The following is a 25,484-nucleotide window of genomic DNA, read 5'->3' on the forward strand; positions in this document are numbered from 1 at the left end:
AATGGCCTCCAGATCACCAGGAATCCAAACTCGGCGATCTAGAAAGAACCACCCTCTGGCGAGCAGACAAGAGGACCGACAGGGAGCCCACACCAGCCAGTTGAGGTAGGCCAGACACCGAATCTCAAGCAGACTCAGACAGGGCACCAAGATCCGGTAAACATGCAAAAAAAACACCAAGTGCCAATAATTGACCTGGAGGTCCAGGGGCACCATCCAAGCACCCGGCCCCAACAGAAGCCAGACAGGAGACAACAGTTCTCCGAGGAGGGCATAGAAACCAGGGCGCAGACTGAAGAAGTCCAGAAGAACCGCAGATTCGAAGGCCCATGTCTGCAAAGAGCAGACGGGAACCCCAGAAGGATGGGGCAGATCGACCATGCCCAACGCACCCACTAAGATGACATGACGAAGCGCAGGGGAAGAAGCCCACCCTGCCAGCTCTGAACCCCCTAAAGGGGGAGAAGCCGTCCACCGCCACCACCAGAGGCCGGAAGACAACCAAAAGCGCCCACCAACAGCAGGACCATACGAGAGACAACAGAGCAAGCTGCTCTCCCAGCGCTCCGTCTACAGAGAAGGGAACAGAGCCCGTTCTGAAAGAAAAAATACACATACACATATATACATACCATATATATACACATACACATACACACTAGGTATGTGACACACATGTGCGTATGCACATACACATGTGCACACACACACAGTGTACACATGTACATGCGTACACACATACACTTGAAAAGAAAAATACAAGCCGCCGGCCAGGCAAAGAAGGTACAAAACTGCATCAAAAGGCCCACCTCGAAAAAAACTCAAAGTCCCAGCACGACCACAACATGTGCCAAGACCCAAAAAGATCAGTCTGCAAGCCAGGAAGACCCCGGAACTCCAGAAGGCAGAAACCGGGTCACACATGAGGAAACAAAGCCCTCTGAACCCACAAAGGGGGCCCAAGAGGAAGAAACCTCCGGAACGAAACCAAAGAACCCAAAGGAACCAGGAATCGAACTATTGGGAGGCCAAACATCACATTTTGCCGACGGAGAAACACCACAGAAGGCAAAGCACAGCCCCCAGACAGAACCCCCTGGGAAAACGGTCATAACAGACCGAAAACCGAGGGACAAGGTGTGGGAGCAAGCATAACAGCCATGGGACACTGAGCCCAAACCCAAAGGCCCAGACCCAAAACAGACAAAATGGAAAACCCGGTGTAAAATCAACACTCAAATGTTCCCAGAGGAACAGCCAACAGGCAGAAAACACCAGAAAAGCAAAGAAACGACAACAGGAGAATAAAACCCCTGAAAAAATGTGAAAACTCACCCAAGAAGCTCGCTCACACACCCAGATGCATGTAAACAAACCGCATCGCCGCCCTGGTAGCCATGCCGGGAAACCGGCAGATGAAAATGGCCGCCAGCAGGGGCTGTGATTGACGCTAAATATACAAAAACACACCAGCAAAAGTGGGAAGCAAGCAGACTGAATGGGCGAAAAACCCCACCCAAAAACAGAAAAACCCAGGCAGGGGCAAATCGCCCCAGAACTGGTAGCAGGCATCCCCCACAGCCCCGGGAACCAACAACAGAGGCCCCGGGGCAGAGCCGTCCTCCAAGCCCTCCGCCCTTAAAGAAAAGCAAGAGTCCATGGGAAAGGCAACAAGAAAGGGCCGCTGGTAAGACCCAGAAGCCTTGGCAGGAGGAACCGGCTCGAAAACCTCCTCCCCCCAACCCGAACAGGGCAGCCCCCGAAAACCACCCGAGTCTAACTAAACCCCGCCCTGACCCCCGAAACCCGCAGACGGTCCGGAGCCGGGAACAGGGAGGGCAAGGGGCGAACAACACCTAACCAAAACGGGGCGGCCTCGGGGCATCCGAGTGGGATACCAACCTAGCATGTTGCAGCAACCTAACCTAGCTTGCAACACAGATGCCGCCTGTACTCTGAACAGTAATAACATCAGGCGAGTGCTGGAGAACAAGCAGAGAAAATCTCTCGCAAGACTCCGGGTCAAGGTGTCAGTGATCCAACAGGCAGCATGACGGAGGTAAAAGTGGCGACTGTCACCCGGAGACAAGGGCACAGCAACCAACGATCCCGTACAAGACGGGTTGGAACCCGGAAGACACATTCAAATGGTCCCCCGAGCCCAGAAGGGGTTTCCAGGGCCCGTAGGCTGACTGCTACGGGAAGCCCGGGCAAGGTGTTGCTAAACTGGTTGGGGATAGCACTGAAAACCCCTGAGACGTGTACAATCACAGGGGCCTAGCAGAGGGCCGCCAAACACTACCAGTGGAACTATAGCCACAGTAGGCAGACCCCCAGGCATGAAAATAAAAACAAAAGAAAAACCCCGCAAAAGTACACCGTCCCCAGAGGCAACAGGAACCGGTTGCCACTTAGGTGGCTACCACAAACTAAGAAGATAAGAAGGCACCCTGATCAAGGACCAGGACAGTTCAGATGACGCATGAGCAGGTCGGAGGTGAAACAAAACACGAGAAAGCGTACGAAACGGGGCAGATGTGACGTCCACCCTGAATGCAAGCCGGAGCGGCTCTGCCAGCACCACACAAATCGAGGCGACAGTAAGAAACATCAAAAACTGTAGTCCTGAAAACCCAAGAAAGGACAAGACAACCCGATACGAATGAGAAGACAACCTACGAAGAGCAAGAGAAAGTGCATAGAAACACCAGGAACGTCATACTGTCGCCGAGACGAAGCTCGCAGGTGAGACACCATCAACAAAGCCCCCCGATTGCCACACAGATGGTGATATCCGCGTTAAAATACCAGACGCGAAGAGCCAAGGAGAAGGCCGAACCAGTCACGTACAGGACCGGTCCGACCTGCTGAAAGAGGCGGAGCCGCGTGAAAACGTCCTGGGTTCGGACACCTATCAAGCAGCGACTGAAAATAAAGCTGGGCCGGCCACCAAGATACCATAAGGACTACTCTCGTGGGAATGGGCTCCAACCGAGCCAGAACCCGAAGCAACAGCTGGACCGGGAGAAGAGGAACAGGTACCCCCACCTCGACTAGTCCTGCCGAAAGGCACCCACCATGAACGCCTCCCAGGTGGATAAGGGCGCCACATAGAATGGGCAACGCCTAGACCATGCCGACTCGAAGACGTCCATGGTCAGGAGTCCATACGTACAGCAGAGCCAACAAACCACGAGTCGGCGACGACTGGCCAATCCGTGAACAGAGGAATGAACCAAGACAGCTGTCAAACCAGAGAAGCCAGCAAACGAGCCACTCTAAGGGACCAACCCCAAAAGTCAAACACCTAAGAGAAACCCCTGTGGTCCTGGCAAAGAACCGCCAGAGAACAGTCCGAATGGAGCTGAATGGTAGAGCACCAAGTGACCCAAACCCTCCGAAGCGCAAACCAGACAGCCACGAACTCCCGAACCGTGCTGTGAGCCCGACGGACAGACAGATTCCACCATCCCCGGCTGACCTGGTGAGCACTGGTCACAAAGCCCCAGCCGAGAGATGACCCGTCCGAGAACACATCGAGCAAAGGCTCAGGGAGGTGCCAAGGAATGGAACCCCGAAAACCCCATAGAGAAAGCTGGTGACGCAGCACCAACACAAGATCCCGGATTAACGAACCCAACGATTGCAAGAAAGGCGGAAGGGGAGTCTCCGCAGGAACCAAACAGACGCCGAAGCCAAACCCGACCCTGCGGGCAGACCAGCACGTCAAAGTTCAGACTCCCGCACAACTGCTCGAGCAACCGCCCAGCAACCCGGGATCCCCTCATGAACAGCCGAAGGCGGGACCACAGCTGCAGCAACAGTTCTGGAGGGAAAGACAAGGAGCGGCCCAAGAACCCTAAACAAGACCCAGCCAGGTCCGAACTCGGGACAGAAACAAATGGAATGACCTCCGGATCACCAGGAAACCAAACCCGGTGATCAGGAAAGAACCACACCCCTGGCGAGCAGAAAAGCACACCGACTGGGAGGCCACACCAGCCAGTCGTTGAGGTAGGCCAGACACCCAATTCCAAGCAGATTCAGACAGGGCACCAAGATCCGGTAAAGATGCGTAATTACACCAAGTGCCAATTACAAAATAGGGAAAGCAACAAAAGTGGTAAGCCTGAAGTGACAAAGATTTAGCAAGAAAGAGAGGGCTGGGTGGACTGCATTTTCTTGGATTGTCGGAACGCTTTTGACACAGTACCGCATAAGAGGCTGGTAAGGCTGGGGCCCCAAGCCCCAGCTGGCCCCAAGGGCGAGGCAAACGCCGAGCAGCAAGAGCCTCTACGGGAATGGTTCCCGAACGCCCCAGGGAAGCTAACCCTGTCATGCAGGGGCAGTACTCACAGGGCGCTTAGGGAAGGAAGCCCCTAAGCGCATGCAGCCCCGGCACTGACGAGGTACTCCTGGCCACCGCACAACACAACACACTGCAGTGAACACTACACAAGGCAAACAACGCCTAGGAAACTGAGGCCAGAGAAGCGTCTATCCCGGTTGACATTAGCTTACGAACTGATGCTAAGCAGCCGTCGTGGTAGGTCTGGGACTTCCCCCTCCCCCTCTCGGGGCGGGGAGGGCTGCACGGACGATCGGCGCGGCAGTAAAGTGTGATGTTTGCTTGTTTGCTTGTTTCCTTGGGATTGTAGTGAGTTTCTACCTCTCTGTTCATTTTTTTGTTTTAGTTTTTTACCATGTGGGGTTTGTTTTGTTATGCCTACCTTTCTGGGTGCAAACCCCGGTCGATGGCAGATAAGGAAAACCCCAACCACAAAGGGGTTTTCCAGGGCCATTGCTCCCTGAAACCTCTCTGAAGGGGCCAGGTTCTGGCGCTGGTCCCTGGTAGGTCTGAACTCCTTAGCTAATGTCTAATATAACATACATTAGCCCGATAAGCTCCAGGGAGCCGTAGGGGCTCCCCACAGAAAACCAGCTTTGAATGTAATGAAATGCCATTTTCTAGGTTAGTCCTGGAGGCTCCCCGGCATCCCTCCCTCTCTTGGTCGGCGGTGTTTTTAGCATATTTTGACATCCAGCCTAAGAACTGCCGGTTGGATTGCCGGCAGTTCTGTCCACTCGTTTGGCTTTCGGTAGCAATATTTTAACCAGAATGGGGGTTTGTTTTGGGACGCCTACCTTTCTCGGTGCCTGTACCGGTCGATGGCAGACATAGAATGTTCCCCACCACATGGGGGGTTTCTATAGGCCATTGCTCCTCGTGCCTTTCTGAGGGAGCCAGGTTCTAGCTCATGGTCCCCAGTAGGTAAGAACTCCTAGCACTTTGACTGATCCCAGAAAGTTATACATATCCATTCAGCCTGGATAGCTCCGGGGAGCCGACAGGGCTTTCCCCAGAAAGTTGGTCCCTAATGCATCCTTATTTTCCCCAACACAGCCTTAACTTTAATTTGCACAAGTATATTTGCATGAGGCCACACCAGAAACACACCTCCCTTATACAATCTGTGCGTTGCTGGACACATTGGCACAGTAACTGTATAACACAAACATTTGTCTTTACTCCAGCCACTCACATTACTTGCCTTTATTCACTAATTCAGTATATTTGATCTCCTCTTGAATACTGTCATCATCGTCTTGGCCTTCATCAATTGGTTCTTCTTTAATTGTCATTCCATTTTTTTCAAAAGGAATTACACCTAAACCAGAGTTCAGGCGACTACGAAGTACAATGGAGACTGTTTGGTTGAATGGGTTAAATCCATGGTCATCTTTTCCACACCTGCAATTCCAATACATCATGAATAAAACCAGCGTTGAATGTAATGAAACGCCATTTTCTGGGTGAGTCCCGGAGGCTCCCCGGAGCTATCCCAGGCTGATATGCTAATGTCAGACTTTGGCATCAGTCATGTGTATGGAGTTCTTAGGCCTACCGGGGACAACGTCCAGAACCGGGCCCCCCTCAGAAAGGCAAGGGGAGCAATTGCCTAAAGAAACCCCCGTGTGGTTGGAAGCATTCTATGTCTGCCATTGACCGGATCAGGCACCCAGAAAGGTAAATGCCCCAAAACAAACTCCTATTCTGGTTAAAATTGCTACCAAAAGCCGAACTAGTGGATAGAACTCCCCAACAGAAAACGAGCAACTAGTATGACATCAGACGTCGCCGCGCCGCTGTCTGCACAGCTCCCCCTTCCCCGGGAGGAGGAAGGGGAAGGCCCAGACCTTTCACAACGGCTACCCACACCTCATATGGACGTAATTTGAAAATTAACAAAAAATGAAAATAAATTTGGGATTATATTTTTCAACAACAGTAAGTTAAGGGTCCTCTGATAGGTTAGGTGGGCAGGAATTTCTCATAGTTTCAAAACGGTATGAAAAACGTTAAAGGAAAGTTGCCTTTTCTAAGCTTGCCGAGTAAGCCGGACGACTCAAACAGAAAACGGAACAGTACGTCACTTTTGTGAGTCAATTTCATTTCAAATTATGTCCAAATTTGACCATAGCGCGCATACGAGCCAAAAGTGACATTATTTTTAAGAGGACAGGTTGAGAAACAAATACCTATTTGTTATTCCAAGAGTCAGATTTAATCAAACTAGGGATGCTCTTCAAATCAAGGGACCCAGAATGTGGAATGACCTTCCCAATTATGTCAAAGATTGTACCTCTCTCAACCAGTTTAAGATGAAAACTAAGTACTACCTAATTAACTCCAGGTAACCTACCTTACTTCTAAATGTCAAACCATGTCTTACTATTTAAAAAAAAAAAAAAACAACGTTGAATGTAATGAAACGCCAATTTCTGGGCGAGACCCGGAGGCTCCCCGGAGCTTTACCAGGCTGATATGCTAATGTCAGACTTTGGCATCAGTCATGTGTATGGAGTTCTAGGGCCTACAGGGGACCATGGCCAGAACTTGGCCCCCTCAGAGGCAAGGGGAGCAATGGCCTATAGAATCCCCTGAGTGGTTGGAAGCATTCTATGTCTGCCATCGACCGGGTCATCGACCATCGACTGCAGCCCTAACGGAAACTCACACAAAGGACTACCTTGATGGTGAAATATGGATCCCAGAATACAATCTCTTCAGATGTGATAGGAAACACCGGCTTCAGGGTGGGGTCAGCCTCTACATCAAAGACACACTCATCTGTACTGAGCTGCTAAACACCTCAAATGATATGGTGGAAGTGCTGATAGTCAAAATAGAGATCCTAAATGTAGTTGTTGTCCTTGTATATAAGTCACCGGAGGCAAACCCTCAGCAGTTTAAAGACCAACTAATGAAAATAGAGCACTGCTTGGAAAACCTCACAAATCCAGCTCCGAACATCATCCTGCTTGGGGACTTCAACCTACGGCACCTGAAATGGAAGCACCTGGCTAATACAGTAATATCAGAAAGAATACCAGGAAGTAGCCTAAATGAGCAGGCGCATGCAAATGACCTGCTACGGATGTGCGATAGGTTTGCCTTAAACCAGCAAATAGTAGAACCAACTAGGAAGGAGAACACGCTGGACCTCATTTTCACTAATAATGATGAGTTGATCGGGAACATAATGATTACAAATACCTGTTACTCAGATCACAACTTAATTGAGGTACTGACAACCATGGGGAATGGACCTCCAAAACCAGTCCAGATTCCCGGTGGAGGAGATTTCAGCAAATTCAACTTCAATAATAAACGGATAAACTGGGAGCAAATAAACCAGGACTTCACAGAAATAAACTGGGAAGAACAGCTAGGAAATGCAAACCTGAACCAGTGCCTGGAAAAAATAAGCTCAGTAGCACTAGAACAACCCGTTCTCGCAAATTTAATAAGTCAATATTGACTTATTAAATATGTGCATAGGTGACATACTTAACATAATAGATACCCTTAAAAAGATTCATAGACAACACCGACCTTACCTAACCTACTTAGTATGTTAAGATAAGTATCTTATTGCTTCGTAATTACAATTATTACCTAACCTATAATAGGTATAGGTTAAGTAATAATTTTAATTACGAAGCAATAAGATGCTTATCTTAAGATACTAACAAGGTTAGGTAAGGTCGGTGTTTTCTATGAATCTTTTTAAGGGTATCTTTTATGTTTAGTATATCACCTATGCACGTAGTTAATAAGTCAATATTGACTTTACGAATTTGCGAGAACGGGTTGCACTAGAAATATGTTCAAACCGCATACCCCTAAGAAAAAAGAGAAAGAGATGCAGATTGGAACGGGAACGTCGTTCCTTATATAGGCGAAGAAAACGAATCGCGGAACAACTTGAGAGTCGCACCCTGTCTCAAGAACGGCGAAGAAGGTTAGGTAGAGAAATAGAAACAATTGAACTCAAGCTACAAGAATCATACAAAACCCAGGAGAGGCAAAGAGAGCAAAAGGCCATCAGTGAAATAGAGAGAAATCCGAAATATTTTTTCTCCTATGCAAAATCAAGATCAAAAACCACATCTAGTATCGGGCCCCTGCGAAAGGGAGATGGAACTTTCACAGATGACAACAAAGAAATGAGCGAGTTACTGAGGAAGCAGTACGACTCTGTTTTCAGTGAGCCGTTAAATGCACTAAAGATTGATAACCCAAATGAATTTTTCATGGATATGATACCAACATCAAATCACATATCAGACGTCGCCCTATCCCCACTAGATTTTGAAGAAGCCATAAACAGTATGCCTATGCACTCTGCACCAGGCCCGGATTCTTGGAACTCCATATTCATCAAGAACTGTAAAAAACCACTATCGCAGGCCCTTCACATTCTGTGGAGACAAAGCCTAGATACTGGCGTTATCCCTGACATACTAAAAACAGCAGAGATAGCACCACTCCATAAAGGAGGAAATAAGGCAGAGGCAAAAAATTACAGACCGATAGCACTAACATCGCACATCATAAAAATTTTTGAGAGAGTGCTAAGAAGTAAGATCACAAAATACATGGAATCACAGCATCTCCATAACCCCGGACAACATGGTTTCAGAACAGGGCGCTCTTGCCTGTCGCAGTTGCTGGACCACTATGATATGGCATTAGATGCTATGGAAGACAAACAAAACGCTGATGTAATTTACACAGATTTCGCAAAAGCTTTTGATAAATGTGACCATGGTGTTATTGCACATAAAATGCGTTCAAAAGGAATTACCGGGAAAATAGGCAGATGGATCTACAATTTCCTGACTGACAGAACCCAATGTGTAATAGTCAACAAAATAAAATCCAGCCCATCAACCGTGAAGAGCTCAGTCCCCCAGGGTACTGTGCTTGCTCCAGTACTTTTTCTCATCCTCATATCGGACATAGACCAGAACACAACCTATAGCACTGTATCATCCTTTGCAGATGACACTAGGATTTTCATGAGAGTTGGCAACATAGAGGACACGGCAAACCTCCAATCAGATGTTGATCAGGTCTTTCTATGGGTTACAGAAAATAATATGGTATTCAACGAGGATAAGTTTCAGCTCATGCGCTACGGAAAAATTGAAAACATAAAAACAGGAACCACGTACAAAACGCAGGCAAATCATAACATAGAACGAAAAGGCAATGTAAAGGACCTGGGTGTACTCATGTCGGAAGACCTTACCTTTAAAGAACACAATAAAGTAGCCGTCACAACTGCAAGAAAAATGACAGGTTGGATAACAAGAACTTTTCACACTAGAGATGCTATACCGATGATGATACTTTTCAAAACGCTTGTGCTATCTAGAGTGGAGTACTGCTGCACAATGACAGCCCCTTTCAAAGCTGGAGAAATTGCTGACCTAGAGAGCGTGCAGAGATCCTTTACTGCTAGAATCCACTCAGTAAAACATCTAAATTACTGGGACCGACTAAAGAGCCTAAATCTGTACTCCCTTGAGCGCAGGCGGGAGAGATACATAATAATTTACACGTGGAAAATAATTGAGGGGCTGGTCCCAAACCTGCACACAGAAATAACACCACATGAGACCAGAAGACATGGCAGGATGTGCAGAATACCCCCGTTGAAAAGCAAAGGTGCAATAGGTACTCTGAGAGAGAACTCTATCAACATCAGAGGCCCGAGACTGTTCAACACGCTTCCACTACACATAAGGGGCATAACTGGCAAACCCCTCACAGTGTTCAAGAGAGAACTGGATAAGCACCTCCAAAGGATACCTGATCAACCAGGCTGTGACTCATACGTCAGGCTGCGAGCAGCCGCGTCTAACAGCCTGGTTGATCAGTCCAGCAACCAAGAGGCCTGGTCGACGACCGGGCCGCGGGGACACTAAGCCCCGGAAGCACCTCAAGGTAGCCTCAAGGTAGGTAGGTAGGTCAAGCATCCAGAAAGGTAAGCATTCCAAAACAAACCCCTATTCTCGTTAAAATTGCTACCTAAAGCCGAACTAGTGGATAGAATTCCTCAACAGAAAACAAGCAAACTAGTATGACGTCACACATCACCACGCCACTGTCTTCCTGAGGGCAGCCTCAGGTGGGAAACCAACCTAGCGCGTTGCAATAACCTAAACCTAACATGCAACGCTGATGTTGCCTGTACCCTAACAGGAACATCCTCAGAGTAAAACTGGAGCACAAGCAGAGAACATGACTCGCAAGACTCCGAGTCAAAGGTGTCACTGACCCAACAGGCAGCATGACGGAGGCAAAACAGGTGACTGTCACCCGGAGACAAGGGCACACTGCAACCTTCAAACCCGCACAAGGCAGGTTGGTACTCGGGAGACGCATCCATGGGTCCCTGAGCCCCGACAGGGGTTTCCAGGACCCGTAGGCTAGCAACTACGAGAAGCCCAGGCAAGGTGTTGCTAACCGGTTAAGAAACCCAAACAAAACAAGGGTTAAATGATAATACTGAAAACCCCTGGGACGTGTACAAGCACGGGGGCCTAGCAGAGGGCCACCAAAACAATACCAGGGGGAACTATAGACCCACGAGGCAGAACCTCCACCAGGCAAACAAAAACAAAACAAAAGAAAAACCTTGCAAAAGTACACCGTCTCCAGAGGCAACAGGAACCGGTCGCCGCTTAGGTGGCAGGCCGCGCAACACCTTGACGCCCTAACCAGCACAATACCACTTCCTATCCAAGGCCAAACATGGGCCCCAAGCCCCAGCTGGCCCCGAGGGCGAGGCAAATGCCGAGCAGCAAGAACCTCTACGGGAGCGGTTCCTGAACGCCCCAGAAAAGATAACCTGACACGCAAGGGCAGTACTCACAGGGCCGTTAGGGAAGGAAGCCCCTAAGCGCATGCAGCCCCAGCACTGATGAAGTACTCCTGGCCACCGCACACCACACAAAAACAGCAGAGAACGCCACACGAGGCAAACACCACCCAGGAATTTTAGGCCTTAGAAGCGTCTATCCCGGTTGACACTAGCTTACGAACTGAAGGGAGCCGGCGTGGTGAGGTCCGGGGCCCCCCCTCCCCCTCCCGGGAGGGGAAGGCGGTAGTAAATTGATTGATTGATTGTTTCCTTTGTTTTGTAGGGAGTTTTCTACCTCTCTGTTCGGTTTTTGTTATAGTTTCTTACCATGTGGGGTTTGTTTTGTTACGCCTACCTTTCTGGGTGCCTAACCCCGGTTGATGGCAGATAAGGAAAACCCCCAACAATATGGGGTTTTCCAGAGCCATTGCTCCCTGAAACCTCTCTAAACCTCTCTGAAGGGGCCAGGTTTTGGCGCTGGTCCCTGGTAGGTCTGAACTCCATAGCTAATGTCCCGGTCTAACATAACATACATTAGCCCAATAAGCTCCAGGGAGCCATAGGGGCTCCCCACAGAAAAGGGCGCAAAACACCAGCACTGAAACACTGCCCAGACTAAAACAAACTCCCACGGCGCATGCACAGGACACGCTGGCCGAATCACACAACCCGCTCTGCGGGAAGGCGCCAACCAGGACTACTGTGCAAGAAAAGTAGCCAAACAGAACGCAACCTTAGGGAACCGCGAAGTAGAAAAAACACCCCCATCACACTGGACAGGAGCTAAAAGAGGAAGCAGGAACAACAAAACCGGCCAACTAAGCAAAGACAAGGAGCCCAAAGGGATCCCAACTGGGCCACGAGTAGCCCAACTGGGCTACAAGTAGCCCAATACGGCGACCCAGACTAGGAGCCGACAGACGTTCCAATAAAACGAGAAGTAGCAAAAACCTTTCCGAACCCTCGAGAACACAGAAGCAAACACCAGTCCCGAAGCCACACACAGGCACAGTCGCACCCGAGACGAAAAGTCATGTAGAACCCCAAGAATGGGGAAACATGACAAAGACACCGTCCCAAAAAGGGGGGACCATCCACTTACAGGACGGAACCAACCGACTCAAAGTACAAGGAACCGAGCCCGGGGAGGGGCCGACGCCCAACAACACGTACGGCGAGGGGGGAGGAAAAAAACCCACTCTGCGTAACCACAAGCCCCGCCTAGAGGGGGGGAAAAGCCCACCGCGGGGTCCTACGCGGCCAAGGGCCCCCCCAAATCAGCCACTCCCCAGCCCCGGGAACCCACACGACAGGCCCCGGGGCCAAGCCATCCCCCCAACTCCCCGGCCGTACCAGAAAACCAGTACAGCCGCAAAAATAATAAGGAAGGGAGCCCACTGGCAGACTTTTACAACACAGCTGGAGGAACAGGCTCGAATGCCCCCGTCACTATCCCGGAAGGGGAATTCCCAGAGACTGCCCGAGTCTCAAAACCATCGAACCCCGCCCCGAACCCACAGACGGTAAGAAACCGGATGTAGGCAGGAAGGGGGGGGACCCAGGGGAAAGACAAAGAGGGTGTGGAAGGAACCGAAGCAACCAACACCCCCAAGTCCCAACACGAACCAAAACGAGGCAGCCCCGGGGCTCCCCGGGAGCAAACAAACGAGAGCATTGCCACCTACCAAGGCTCAAAGTGCCTCTCTGAGGGGGGCCCAGGTTCTGGCCGTGGTCCCCGGTAGGCCCTAGAACTCCATACACATGACTGATGCCAAAGTCTGACATTAGCATATCAGCCTGGTAAAGCTCCGGGGAGCCAACGGGGCTCCCCCCAGATATGCTGTTTGTTGACCAACTTGTATATGGGCTATTTTCTACCATGTTCCCCCTTTTTTTTATCTTTTATTATTTTTTTTTCATTCAACACAATTTATACTTTAAGCTCAATTACTATTAAGTTTTAGTCTAAGTGTTTTTTTCTTCACCTCTCCTTGGCCAAAATCCTATGTGTACTAGTGGCTTTAGGTATTGTATGTACTACCTCTATCTTTAAATCTAACAGAATGTTTGTACTATAACTCTGCAACTATGTATATACTGTTCCTAAATATATTATTATTATTATTATTATTATTATTATGCAGCCGGCGTGGTGAGGTCCGGGCCCCCCTCCCCCTTTCGGGGAGAGGAGGGCTGCATGGACGAGCAGCGCGGCAGTAGTGTGTTACATTTGCTATTTTGTTTATTTCCTTGGGATTGTAGGGAGTCCTACCTCTCTGTTCGGTTTTTGTTGTTAGTTTCTTACCTTGTGGGGTTTGTTTTGTAATGCCTACCTTTCTGGGTGCCTAACCCCAGTCAATGGCATATAAGGAAAAATCCCAACCACAGGGGGATTTTCCAGGGCCATTGCTCCCTGCAACCTCTCTGAAGGAGCCAAGTTCTGGCTCATGGTCCCTCGTAGGTCTGAACTCCATAGCTAATGTCCCGGTCTAATATAGCATACATTAGCCCGATAAGCTCCAGGGAGCCGTGTCTGCTCCCCATAGAAACACTGATTGATTGCAGAATATAATATAATATACATGTCACATAAGAATACCATAATTTTGAGCATAGTGATGTTCCACATATTGAACTATATAACTTCCACAAATTATACACTTTTGAGTATTACAGGAAAAAACAAAAAAGAAAGAAATAAGAAAGAACAAAATAATTGTGAAACATTATATTCCCGGCAACTGCTGCCCCATGGGGTGGGGGGGGGGCTGACTGACCCCAAGCGCTCCATCACACAGCACCCATAACTTGCTCAACTTCCCAGCTCTATTGAGGCTAAAGTATGTCACGTACAATATTTTGTTTTAGTTTCCTGTGATCAGATTGTATTTTAACAATATAGGAGCAAATAATTTTTTTGAAAGAATTTATTTTTAGTGCACTATGGGCTTGTCATATTTTAATGCAGAGCAGTGCAGTGGTTAATGAAGGTCAATAAATACACATATCAAAAAATTTCATTATGTAGTAGGAAGTATAAATATTGATACCCTAATGATCTGAAGCAAATTGTACAATTTTAGGTGAAAGAATATTTCTACCTGTGAAATTGTGAAGTGTCAAGAGCATCTATTAATGTAATCTTTAGTAGAGCCTGCAGCAGTTTGTCTTCAATAGTCTTTTGTATGTCTTCTTGAGAAGCACAACTTTGGTAGTCCCATCCAAGGTAAACAATTTTCAGTAGAACTTGCCTTTTTGGGTAACTGAAAACAAAAGATCTAGTAAACTATAACTGATGAACAAATTATTAATAAGACAAATTACAAAATTTACAAAGTACAACTGTAATTTATTTCCACACAAGACGAGAGCTGTACCGAACCTTTATCCAACATCTTAACATCTTGTGCCACCTCTATTACTGAATTCTTAACACTACTCAACACACAAGCACCTCACACATTCTTTCCTGACTTTACATCTACAGAAGCGTTAACACATTACCGACAAGGACTTGTAAGGACCGACATGAATGGGAGGGGAAGATGAACCAGCCATGGTTCATCTGATATTTTGATCTGATATTTACCCTAAATGAGTGGGGTATAAGGGAAGTTAAGTTGGAAGCACCCTTGGGAATGAGTGATCACAGTGTATTGATCTTTAAGTACCTAATGGAGCTAGGATTTATCTCTATATTATCTAATTAGCAGTACCCGGCCACGCGTTGCTGTGGCTCAGCAACGCAGAACTACAGCAACCTTTGCTGTCCCGCAGTCCTCCCCACCCATACCCCCCTCACCCTTCTCCTTGGACTACCAACCATTCCGCACTCCACCGTCCCCTTGTCCTCCCCACCATTCCCCACTTCACCATCCCCTCTTCCTTCCCACCATGCCCCCACTACCCTGTCCCTTTGTCCTCCCCACCATTCTCCATTTCCCCATCCCCTTGTCCCCACCTTCCCAAACTTCCCTGCCCCCTCGTCATCCCCACCATTCCCCACTCCCTCATCCGTTGCATTCCCAAGTGATCTGATGTTCCCGTCACTGAAATATAAGAAAAACAGTTAAAAAGTGAAATGAAAATATGAAAAAATAAAAAAATAAAAAATAAACTATACTCATGAAATGAACAGTCTGGTAAACAACACAGCTCAATTCCAACAAAATTCTCACAAAATAATTAAATAAAAATACAAATAAATAAAAATCTATGAAAATTCAATTTATCAGTGCAATCAGAAACATTGATATGGAATTGTAACATATCTAGTATAGCATGTATGTTGCTCTTACATGCAACAGATGGTGCTGTTTTTTCAAGAAAAGCATAGTTTGTCCTGTCACAGGTGTGGCATCAAAAAAAATTCTCTGTCCATTTTCCTCCATTCTCGTTTACGACCTTACACGATAACCGACGGGTCTCGTCCACAAGGGGTTCGGAAACCAAGTGGTGCTCTGTAATGCATTTTTATTGTGTACAAGAAAAAAAAAAGACACTGACACAAACGCCTCCTGAAGGTCACCTCTTGCAACGAATCCAACGCTCCAAAAAACCAGCGTTGAATGTAATGAAACGCCATTTTCTGGGTGAGCCCCGGAGGCTCCCTGGAGCTTATCGGGCTAATGTGTGTTATGTTAGACCGGGACATTAGCTATGGAGTTCAGACCTACCAGGGACCAGCGCCAGAACCTGGCCCCTTCAGAGAGGTTTCAGGGAGCAATGGCCCTGGAAAACCCCATATGGTTGGGGGTTTTCCTTATCTGCCATCGACCGGGGTTAGGCACCCAGAAAGGTAGGCGTAACAAAACAAACCCCACATGGTAAAAAACTACAACAAAAACCGAACAGAGAGGTAGAAAACTCCCTACAATCCCAAGGAAAACAATCAAACAATCAATTTACTGCCGCGCCGGTCGTCCGCGCATCCCTCCCCTCCCCGGGAGGGGGAGGGGGGGGCCCCGGACCTCACCGCGCCGGCTGCCGTCAGTTCGGAAACTAGGCTTCAACCAACGCGAAAAATCCCGCCGACCGGATGGGAGGGAGGGTAACCAGGAAGCCTCCGGGGCTCACCCAGAAAATGGCGTTTCATTACATTCAACGCTGGTTTTCTGGGGGGAGCCCCTACGGCTCCCTGGAGCTACATACCCAAAGAGAAGGAAAAATGGGACTTACCCGGGAGGCGGTGGCCACAAACTCCTCAACTCGAAGTCGAGACAACTGGCTGCAACCTGCGACCCAAAGCAACACAAGAACGACGAGGAGCAGGGACATTCACCAAATAACGGACGGCCAGGACCCTGTTCGACTTCCAAAATCCACGCGCCCGAATATGAGCCCAAGACATATTACCAAACACGGCAGCCAAAGCCGCAAACTTCCCAACGTCATGGGCGCGAGGATAGACCGCAGGCTGGCTAGATTTAATAACCTTGTGGACAATCTGGGAGACCCGAGCCCTGGAACAGGGAACGAGGGAAACCGGATCAACCCAAAGCGCATCCCCAGCCACTCCGGCCGAAGCGCGCAGGTAACGGCGAAGTGCAGCAACAGGACACAACACATGATGCACCCCCGGCCGAACCAACCAAGCATCAATGACCCACGGACCCCTCCGGAAAGCAGCCGTCTCGTTCTTTGCCAGAAAGGACGGAGAAGGCTGCAAACGGACAAACCTACCCCCAGGACCAAAAGAGCAGTAACCCCTGCGCCGGAGGAGAGCATGAAGCTCCCCGACCCGGCCCCCAGAGGCCAGTGCCAACAAAAACAAAGCCTTGGAAAAACAATCCGGAACTGAAGGGGCCACCACAAACCGAGGAGAGGAAAGATAGGAGAGCACCCTGTCCAAGGACCAGGACGGCTCAGGCGGCGCATGAGCAGGCCGGAGGTGAAACATAGCACGGGAAAGCTTACGAAACGGGGCGGATGTGACGTCCACCCCGAAAGCGAGCTGGAGCGGCTCCGCCAGCGCCGCACGATACGAGGCGACAGTATTAGGCATCAAATGACGGTCCTGAAAAAGCCAAGTAAGGAAGGACAAAACAACCCGATCCGAGAGAAAAGACAACCTACGAAGAGCCAGAAAATGGCGAAAGGAACGCCAGGAAACTTCATACTGTCGCCTAGACGAAGCTCTCAGGTGGGACACCATCAAAGAAGCCACCTGATCACCATAGAAATGGTGATACACCCGCGTCAAAAAGACCAGACGCGAAGAGCAGAGGAGAAGGTCGAACCAGCCCCGTACCGGATCGGGGGACCGTGGGACCAAGCGTGGGCAAACAGAGCGAGCCTCCCCCCCATCGCCCCGTCAACGGGGCAAACTGCGAAAGGGCCGACGCCCCGCACGAGAACCCAACCGTCGAACAGGGCGAACACTGCGCCGCCCAGACGACGCTGGCCCCAAAGGGAACAACGGCTCAGAAACCGGCACCAAAGGCCCACCTCGACCAGCGGAAACCGAAACCCTGGCACGACCCCTCCGAAACTGCCAAGAACGACTGCTCCGGAGAATCAACAAGTCCGCCATAGGACGACAACTAGCCGAAGCCGCATGCAGAAACTGGGACACCGCAGACTCTGCAAACAGCAACGGACAAAAAGGAGACGAAAACCTAAGAGCCAGGGCTCAAGCGGAATCCAAAGAGAGGGCGAGCACAGCCTGACGGCACGCGAGGCGAGAAGCAAAAAACAGAGACACCGCTTCCTTCAGGATGGGCGCAAAGAGCTTCAACAGTGCAGCCGACGCCCTAGCCGCCGAAGAAAGCGCCCCGGACGAAGGCCCTTCAGCCAACGCTCCCACATCCTCCTCGAGCCAAGCAGAAGAGAGCTCGAGAAGGGAAAAGAAACGCAAGACCGAAGCCAAATGCCCACGGGAGCGCAACTCCTCCGCAACCAATGAAGCCGAAAGCTGAGGAACCTGCACGTGAAGCTGGAAAAGGCCAACATCCCGAGAAAGCACAGGAGCGAATAAGCACGCATTAAGGTGCTCAAACTCGCCCCCCAGGTAAACCTGCATAAAAGTAGCAGTCTCGCGCCAATCAAGCGTGCGGGTCCGACAGAACCCATGCCACGCCCCCAACGAAAAGAAAGGGCAGTCTGCTAGCCATGAAGACCCCGGAACCTCCAAACGTACCCAAAAACGGGAAGAAGAACCGAACTCAAACGAGGACGGATCCATTGGGGAGGCATAACCCGGGTCTCGCAAGAGGTATGCAGCAAGAGCTTCCCGAGCCACCTTCGCGGAGAGACGGGAAGTAGCAAACCCCTGTAAAGACGGAGCCGAGGTACCCAAAGGCGCCCGGAACCGAACACGGGGAGGAGCCGAACCCAAATCATACTCATACAGGGAGGGAGGATAAGAAAACCCCTCCCCCTGCAACAATAAACCCCGTGGGGAAGGCAAAAGCACCCAAGCGGGGTCACAGGGGGCCCAAGGCCCCCAGGCCGACTCCTCCCCAGCCCCAGGATCCCTTACGTCGGCACCCGGGGCAGAGCCGTCCTCCAAACCCTCTACCCCTGAAGAAAAGGTAGAGTCCAAGGGAAAGGCAGACAAGGGGGCCTGCTGGTGGGACCCAGAAGCCTCGGCAGGAGGAACCGGCTCAAATGCCTCTGTCCCCGACCCGGATGGGGCAGCCCCCGAAGCAGCCCGAGTCTCTCCACCAACTAAATCCTGTGCCAAGGCCGAAAGCCGCATACGTTTCGGAGCCGGACACAGGGGGGGTGGTGCAGGAAGAACCACAGGGGAAGGACCAGAGGGCGTAGGAGTCAAAGCCATAGCAATCAACGCCCCCAGGTCAGGGTCCCTAAAACCAAAACGGGGCAGCCTCGGGGCATCCAGGCGGGAAACCGACCTAGCGCGTTGCAATAACCTAAATCTAACATGCAACGCTGATGCTGCCTGTACTCGAATAGGAACATCCTCAGAGTAAAACCTGAGCACAAGCAGAGAACAGGACTCGCAAGACTCCGGGTCAAAGGTGTCATTGACCCAACAGGCAGCATGACGGAGGCAAAACAGGTGACTTGCACCCTGAGACAAGGGCACACTGCAACCTTCAAACCCGCACAAGGCAGGCTGGAACTCGGGAGACGCCTCCATGGGTCCCCGAGCCCCGACAGGGGTTTCCAGGGCCCGTAGGGTAGCAACTACGGGAAGCCCGGGCAAGGTGTTGCTAACCGGTTAAGAAACCCAAACAAAACACGGGTAAATGATAATACTGAAAACCCCTGGGACGTGTACAAGCACGGGGGCCTAGCAGAGGACCACCAAAACAATACCAGGGGAACTATGGGCCCACGAGGCAGCACCTCCACCAGGCAACCAAAAACAAAACAAAAGAAAAACCCCGCAAAAGTACACCGTCCCCAGAGCAACAGGAACCGGTCGCCGCTTAGGTGGCAGGCCGCGCAACACCTTGACGCCCTAACCAGCACAAAACCACTCCCTACCCAAGGCCAAACAAGGGCCCCAAGCCCCAGCTGGCCCCAAGGGCGAGGCAAATGCCGAGCAGCAAAAACCTCTACGGGAGTGGTTCCCGAACGCCCCAGAGAAGATAACCCTGACACGCAAGGGCAGTACTCACAGGGCGCCTAGGGAAGGAAGCCCTAGGCGCATGCAGCCCCGGCACTGATGAAGTACTCCTGGCCACCGCACACCACAACAACAGCAGAGAACGCCACACGAGGCAAACACCGCCAAGGAATTTGAGGCCAGAGAAGCGTCTATCCCGGTTGACACTAGCTTGCGAACTGACGGCAGCCGGCGTGGTGAGGTCCGGGGCCCCCCCCCTCCCCCTCCCGGGGAGGGGAGGGCTGCGCGGACGACCGGCGCGGCAGTAAATTGATTGTTTGATTGTTTTCCTTGGGATTGTAGGGAGTTTTCTACCTCTCTGTTCGGTTTTTGTTGTAGTTTTTTACCATGTGGGGTTTGTTTTGTTACGCCTACCTTTCTGGGTGCCTAACCCCGGTCGATGGCAGATAAGGAAAACCCCCAACCATATGGGGTTTTCCAGGGCCATTGCTCCCTGAAACCTCTCTGAAGGGGCCAGGTTCTGGCGCTGGTCCCTGGTAGGTCTGAACTCCATAGCTAATGTCCCGGTCTAACATAACACACATTAGCCCAATAAGCTCCAGGGAGCCGTAGGGGCTCCCCCCAGAAAACTGGGGTTGGTCCCATATAGTACGTTGAATCGAGGTTGTACAGGCATACCTCAGTTTAAGAGTTTAATTGGTTCCTGGAGACGCCTCGTATTCCGAAAACTCGCATTCCGAAGCTAATTTCCCAATAAGAAATAAAGGGAAATGAATTAATCCGTTCCTGACTACCCCAAAAACCCCACATCAAACTAAATTTTTATACCTAATTCATCTAAATAAACCTACAAAACTATGTTCAAGTTATTACTAACCTTGCTGTTGAATGCTGTAGGCGTATAGAAGATGGTGAGGAGGTGGGAGGAAGAGAGGAATTACTGTTTGGAAGGGGAGTCCCCTTCCATTATCACATCAGGCAGTGAGGACTTCACTGGTATGCACACTCTGGCACATTTTGCCTGCATACCACTAGGACTTGCTTGTTTTACTAAGAATTTGTCTAATGACACTTGTTTTTCCCTACATTTTAACACTTGTCTGTAGTAAGACATCACATTATCATTTAAAAGGTCAATGCAACGGCCTGCTACAGCTTTATCTGGGTGAGTTTTTTCAACAAAACTTTGCAGTTCTTCCCATACTTCACACATTTTCTTAATCAAGAAGGGACATCCTCTACTGCCTCTACTCACAGCTATTTTCTTAGGTTGAACCTTACCAATGGCTTTCTTGAGACCCATGGCAAGATATATAATGACAACTTTTATGCTCAAATGGCCAAAAAAACGATAAAAAACTGTAAATCCTTGTGAAGAATTCAGGTGGGATAGTCACTGGACACGAGACACTGGTAAACTGAGGCGCGATCGCCATGCCACCACGCGCCAGTCGGCCTGTACACGTACAGTGGTACCTCGGAATGCGATTGTCCCTGTATGCGAGGTTTTCGGTAGGCGAGCAGTATTTACTCCAATAATTTATCTCAGAAGGCGAGGGTTACTTCGGGACGCGAGTTTGTTGATACGCGTACAGGCCGACCTAGCGCGTGGTGGTTCGGCGATCGTCGCCCCTTCGCCCCGCCGCCCCTCAGTTTACCATTGTCTCGCGCTCAGTGACTACCCCCACATCAATTCTTCTCGCGGATTTTCAGTGTTTTGTTGGATTTTTGGTGATTTGTCTATACAATTTGTTATTATATATCTCACCATGGGTCCCAAGAAAGCCAGTGGTAAGGATAAAGGCCAGAAAGCTCATGTGAGGATGACAATAGAGGAGAAACAAGAGATCATTCGGAAGCATGAGAACGGTACACGTGTTGTTGAACTTTGTAGGCAGTACAACAAAGCCACATCAACAATATGCACTATACTTAAGAAGAAAAATAAGATTATGGGTGCTAAAGTGGCAAAAGGAGTAAGAACATTAACGGCACAAAGACCACAAATACTTGAAGAAGTGGAAAAGTTGTTATTAATTTGGATACACGACAAGGAGTTGAGGGGTGATAGTGTTTCGGAGGCCATTATTTGTGAGAAAGCCAGGGTGTTGCACGAAGACCTTCTAAAGAATACCCCTGCAACGAGTGATGCAGATAAGAAAGAGTTTAAGGCAAGCAGGGGCTGGTTTGAAAAATTTAGAAAGAGAAGTGGTATCCATAGTGTTACAAGGCATGGGGTTATGTGATGTGATTATGGAAGGGGACTCCCCTTCCAAACAGTAACTCCTCTCCTCCTCCCCCCTCCTCACCATCTTCCATACGCCTACAGCACTCGACAGCAAGGTAAGTAATAACTGGAACACAGTTTTGTAGGTTTATTTAGATGAATTAGGTAAATTAGGTATAAAAATTTAGTTTGATGTGGGGTTTTTGGGGTAGTCAGGAACGGATTAATACATTTCCCTTTATTTCTTATGGGGAAATTAACTTCGGAATGCGAGTTTTCGGAAGGCGAGGCGTCTCCAGGAACGGATTAAACTCGTATTCTGAGGTATGCCTGTATCAACAAACTCGCGTCCCGAGGTAACCCTCGCCTTCCGAGACATATTTTTGGAGTAAATCCTGCTCGTCTTCCGAAAAACTCGCATACAGGGACACTCGCATTCCGAGGTACCACTGTACTGTAATCCCAGGCAGGGTACTGCTAACCGGCGCCCAAGTCTACCAAATAACCATCTAAGAACTGAACCCCCGGGACGTGTACACTCACAGGGACCAAGCAGGGAATACCACCGGAAGAAGGAAGAATACTCAGTACACAAGGGGTAAGAACCAAGGCAGACCACCACCAGAAATAAACAAAAACAAAAAGAAAACCCCGCAAGAGGACAGCGTATCCAGGCGGAACAGAGCCAGTAGCTTTGATTGGTGTAAACAAGCTGCATAGTACCCTGTGCCCCTGCCAGTGCAAAACTGCCCCTCAACCTAAGGTGAACAAGGGAGACAGAACACCCCAGCACACAAAGGGCGGCCGAAAACCAAGCAATAAGCGGCCTAACAGAGGCAGAACCCAATGAACTTGGGGAAGGTAACCCCCAAGCTCCAAGGGCAGTACTTACTGGGCACCTAGGGAAGGAAACCCAAGGCGCATGCAGCCCGAGTACTGGGGAATAACTCCTGATCATGCACCACCTAGAAGACAGTCACAAGAAGACAGTCACAAGAAGACAGTCACAAGAAGACAGTCACAAGAAGACAGTCACAAGAAGACAGTCACAAGAAGACAGTCACACTCTAGGTACAGTGCTGAAACAACCACTGGAGCCGGAGCACACGACCGTTGCCTATAGCATCAGCCTCAGAACTGAAGGGTGGATAGCCAGGTGGGGGTCTGGGGCTCCCCTTCCCCCCTCCCAGGGAGAGGGAAGCTGCGCAGACAGCGGGGCGACGACGTGTGATGTCAGGCTCGTTTGCTCGTTTCTTTTTGGGGAGTTCTATCCACTTGTTCAGATCCCGCCATTCAAGGGTGCAAGTCCGTCAAAATCCATGCCACACGCCCAACGAAAAGAAAGGGCAGTCTGCCAACCAGGAAGACTCCGGTACCTCGTAATGCACCCAGAAGGGAAAAATCGACCCGAACTCAAATGAAGACGAATTCAACACTGAAGCTTAATCCAAGTCTCGAAGAAGGTATGCAGCGAGGGCCTCCGAACCTCCCTAGGCGGGATTTGAGAAGCCAAACACCTCCGGAAGGAAACGAAGAACCCTAGGAAACCCAGAACTGAACCCGGGGAGGAGCTGATAACAAATCATATTCATACAGGAAGGGGAGAAGGGGATAGGAAAACCCCTCCCCCTGCAACAACAAGCCCTGTGATGAAGGTACCAACATCCAATCGAGGTCAAACGGGGCCAAAGCCCCTCCAAGTCAACTCCTCCCGAGCCCTGGGATCTTCCATGTCAGGACCCGGGGCAGAGTTGGCCTCCACATTTTCAGCCCCATAGAAAAGGCCGAGTCCAGGAGAAAAGCAGAAAAGAAGGGGGGTCTGGTGGTAAGATCCCAGAAGCTTCAGCAGGAGGAACCGGCTCAAATGCCTCCCCTGCCAACCTGGATGAGGCAACCCCTGAGGGCGTCCCCCCCTCACCCCTAAGAGTCTCACTTCCATCTAAACACTGACCCGACTCTGAAACCCCAAGACTTTTGGCATCTGGGAGCAGGGAAGAGGAGGGGGAGGGAAGGACAAACAACACCAACTTGGGAAGGACTTGGGAGCGCGTACGAAACCAAAGTCGAAGCGAATAACGCCCCCAAGTCCGGGTCCCTATAACCCAAATGGGGCAGCCTTGGGGCATCCGGGCGAGCAACCAACCAAATGCACTGCAACAACCGATACCGTGCATGGAATGCTGAAGCCGCCTGTACCTGAACATCAACATAAGTAGAATGGGTAAACTGCAGCACAAGCAAGGAACAAGACTCACAAGACTCCGGTTCAAAGGTGTCATCGACCCAGCAGGCAGCATGATTGAGGCAAAACAGGCGAATGTCACCCCTAAGACAAGGGAACAGAGCAACCATCAACCCCGCACTCGCAAGTTGGAACCCAGAGGACGCATCCATAGGTCTAATGAGCCCCAAGGGGGTTTCTCAGGGCCCTTAGGCTGACTGCTAAGGGAAGCCCAGGCAAGGTACTACTAACCGGTCGGGCCCAAACTACCAAGAGAAACTGCTAAAACTGAATCTATGTGACGTGTACAAGCATGGGAGCCTAGTGGAGGACCACCAATATACCACAAGGTGGATCAGAACCAAGAGGGGGGCAGGCCTCCACTAGGCAAAATAAACAAAAAGAAAAAGAAAACCCAGCGAAAGCACAAAGTCTTCAGGGGCAACAGAACCGGCTTCTGTATATAATGGCAGCAGCTGCACAGTACCTTACCAACAACAATACCATGTCCTCCCCCAAGGCCAAACAAAAGGAATGAAAACCCCAGCTGACCTCAAGGCGGGCAACTGCCGAGCAGCAAAAGATCCCTACGGATGTGGCTCCCGACACCCTGTGGAAGGGAACCCCAGAATGCAAGAGCAGTACTTACAGGGTGCTTAGGGAAGGTGACAGTAAATGCATGCAGCCCCAGTACTGATGAATTACTCCTGGCTTGTGCACCACACCACAGAAAAACACCACAAGGCACAAGACTGCATATAATGAGAGGCCAGAGTCGACAACTGCCACAGTCAGACATCAGCAGCAAACTGAATGCTGGAGCAGCCACTGCTGGGGGTTCCGCCCCCCCACCCCCCTCCCTCTCCTGGTGGGATGAGCTGTGCAGACGAGCGTCGCAGCAGCGCCATTTGCTTGTTTGCTTGTTTTAGTTTGCAAGTTCTGTCTCCCTGTTCAGTTTTTAGGTAGCAATTTTTACCATGTCGGGTTTTTTTTTTTACGCCTACCTTTCTGGGTGCCAACCTTGGTCGATGGCAGACATGGAATGCTTCTAAACACATTGGAGTTTCCATTGGCTATTGTTCCTCCTGGCCTCACTAGGGGGGGCCAGGTTCTGGCTCGTGGTCCCTGGTAGGCAAAGAACTCCAACCAACTGATGCCATGGTCAAATACATAATTATCAGCCCGGTAAGCACTCGGGAGCCATAGGGGTTCCCCACAGAAATAGCTGTCATTGTCCACCTTATTAATTCCCTTCAGTTTCTTGTATGTATTAATCATATCTCC

The 25,484-nt window shown here is 50.0% G+C and overlaps 1 protein-coding gene across 6 annotated transcripts in view; it reads right to left on the bottom strand.

The window, feature by feature from the left end:
- The window catches only part of LOC138364245 (uncharacterized), a 160,303-nt gene that overhangs the window by 107,993 nt on the left and 26,826 nt on the right, over nucleotides 1–25,484 (bottom strand). For all 6 annotated transcript variants that reach the window (XM_069323615.1, XM_069323616.1, XM_069323618.1 and 3 more), the window contains exons 4-5: nucleotides 14,318–14,479; nucleotides 5,553–5,752 (exon numbers count right to left, since the gene is read on the bottom strand). In XM_069323615.1, coding sequence (XP_069179716.1) covers nucleotides 5,553–5,752; nucleotides 14,318–14,479 — 362 coding nt within the window. The remainder of the gene's footprint in view (nucleotides 1–5,552; nucleotides 5,753–14,317; nucleotides 14,480–25,484) is intronic.

This window comes from Procambarus clarkii, chromosome 13 (assembly GCF_040958095.1).
Source record: "Procambarus clarkii isolate CNS0578487 chromosome 13, FALCON_Pclarkii_2.0, whole genome shotgun sequence".
Taxonomy (NCBI): Eukaryota; Metazoa; Arthropoda; class Malacostraca; order Decapoda; family Cambaridae; genus Procambarus; species Procambarus clarkii.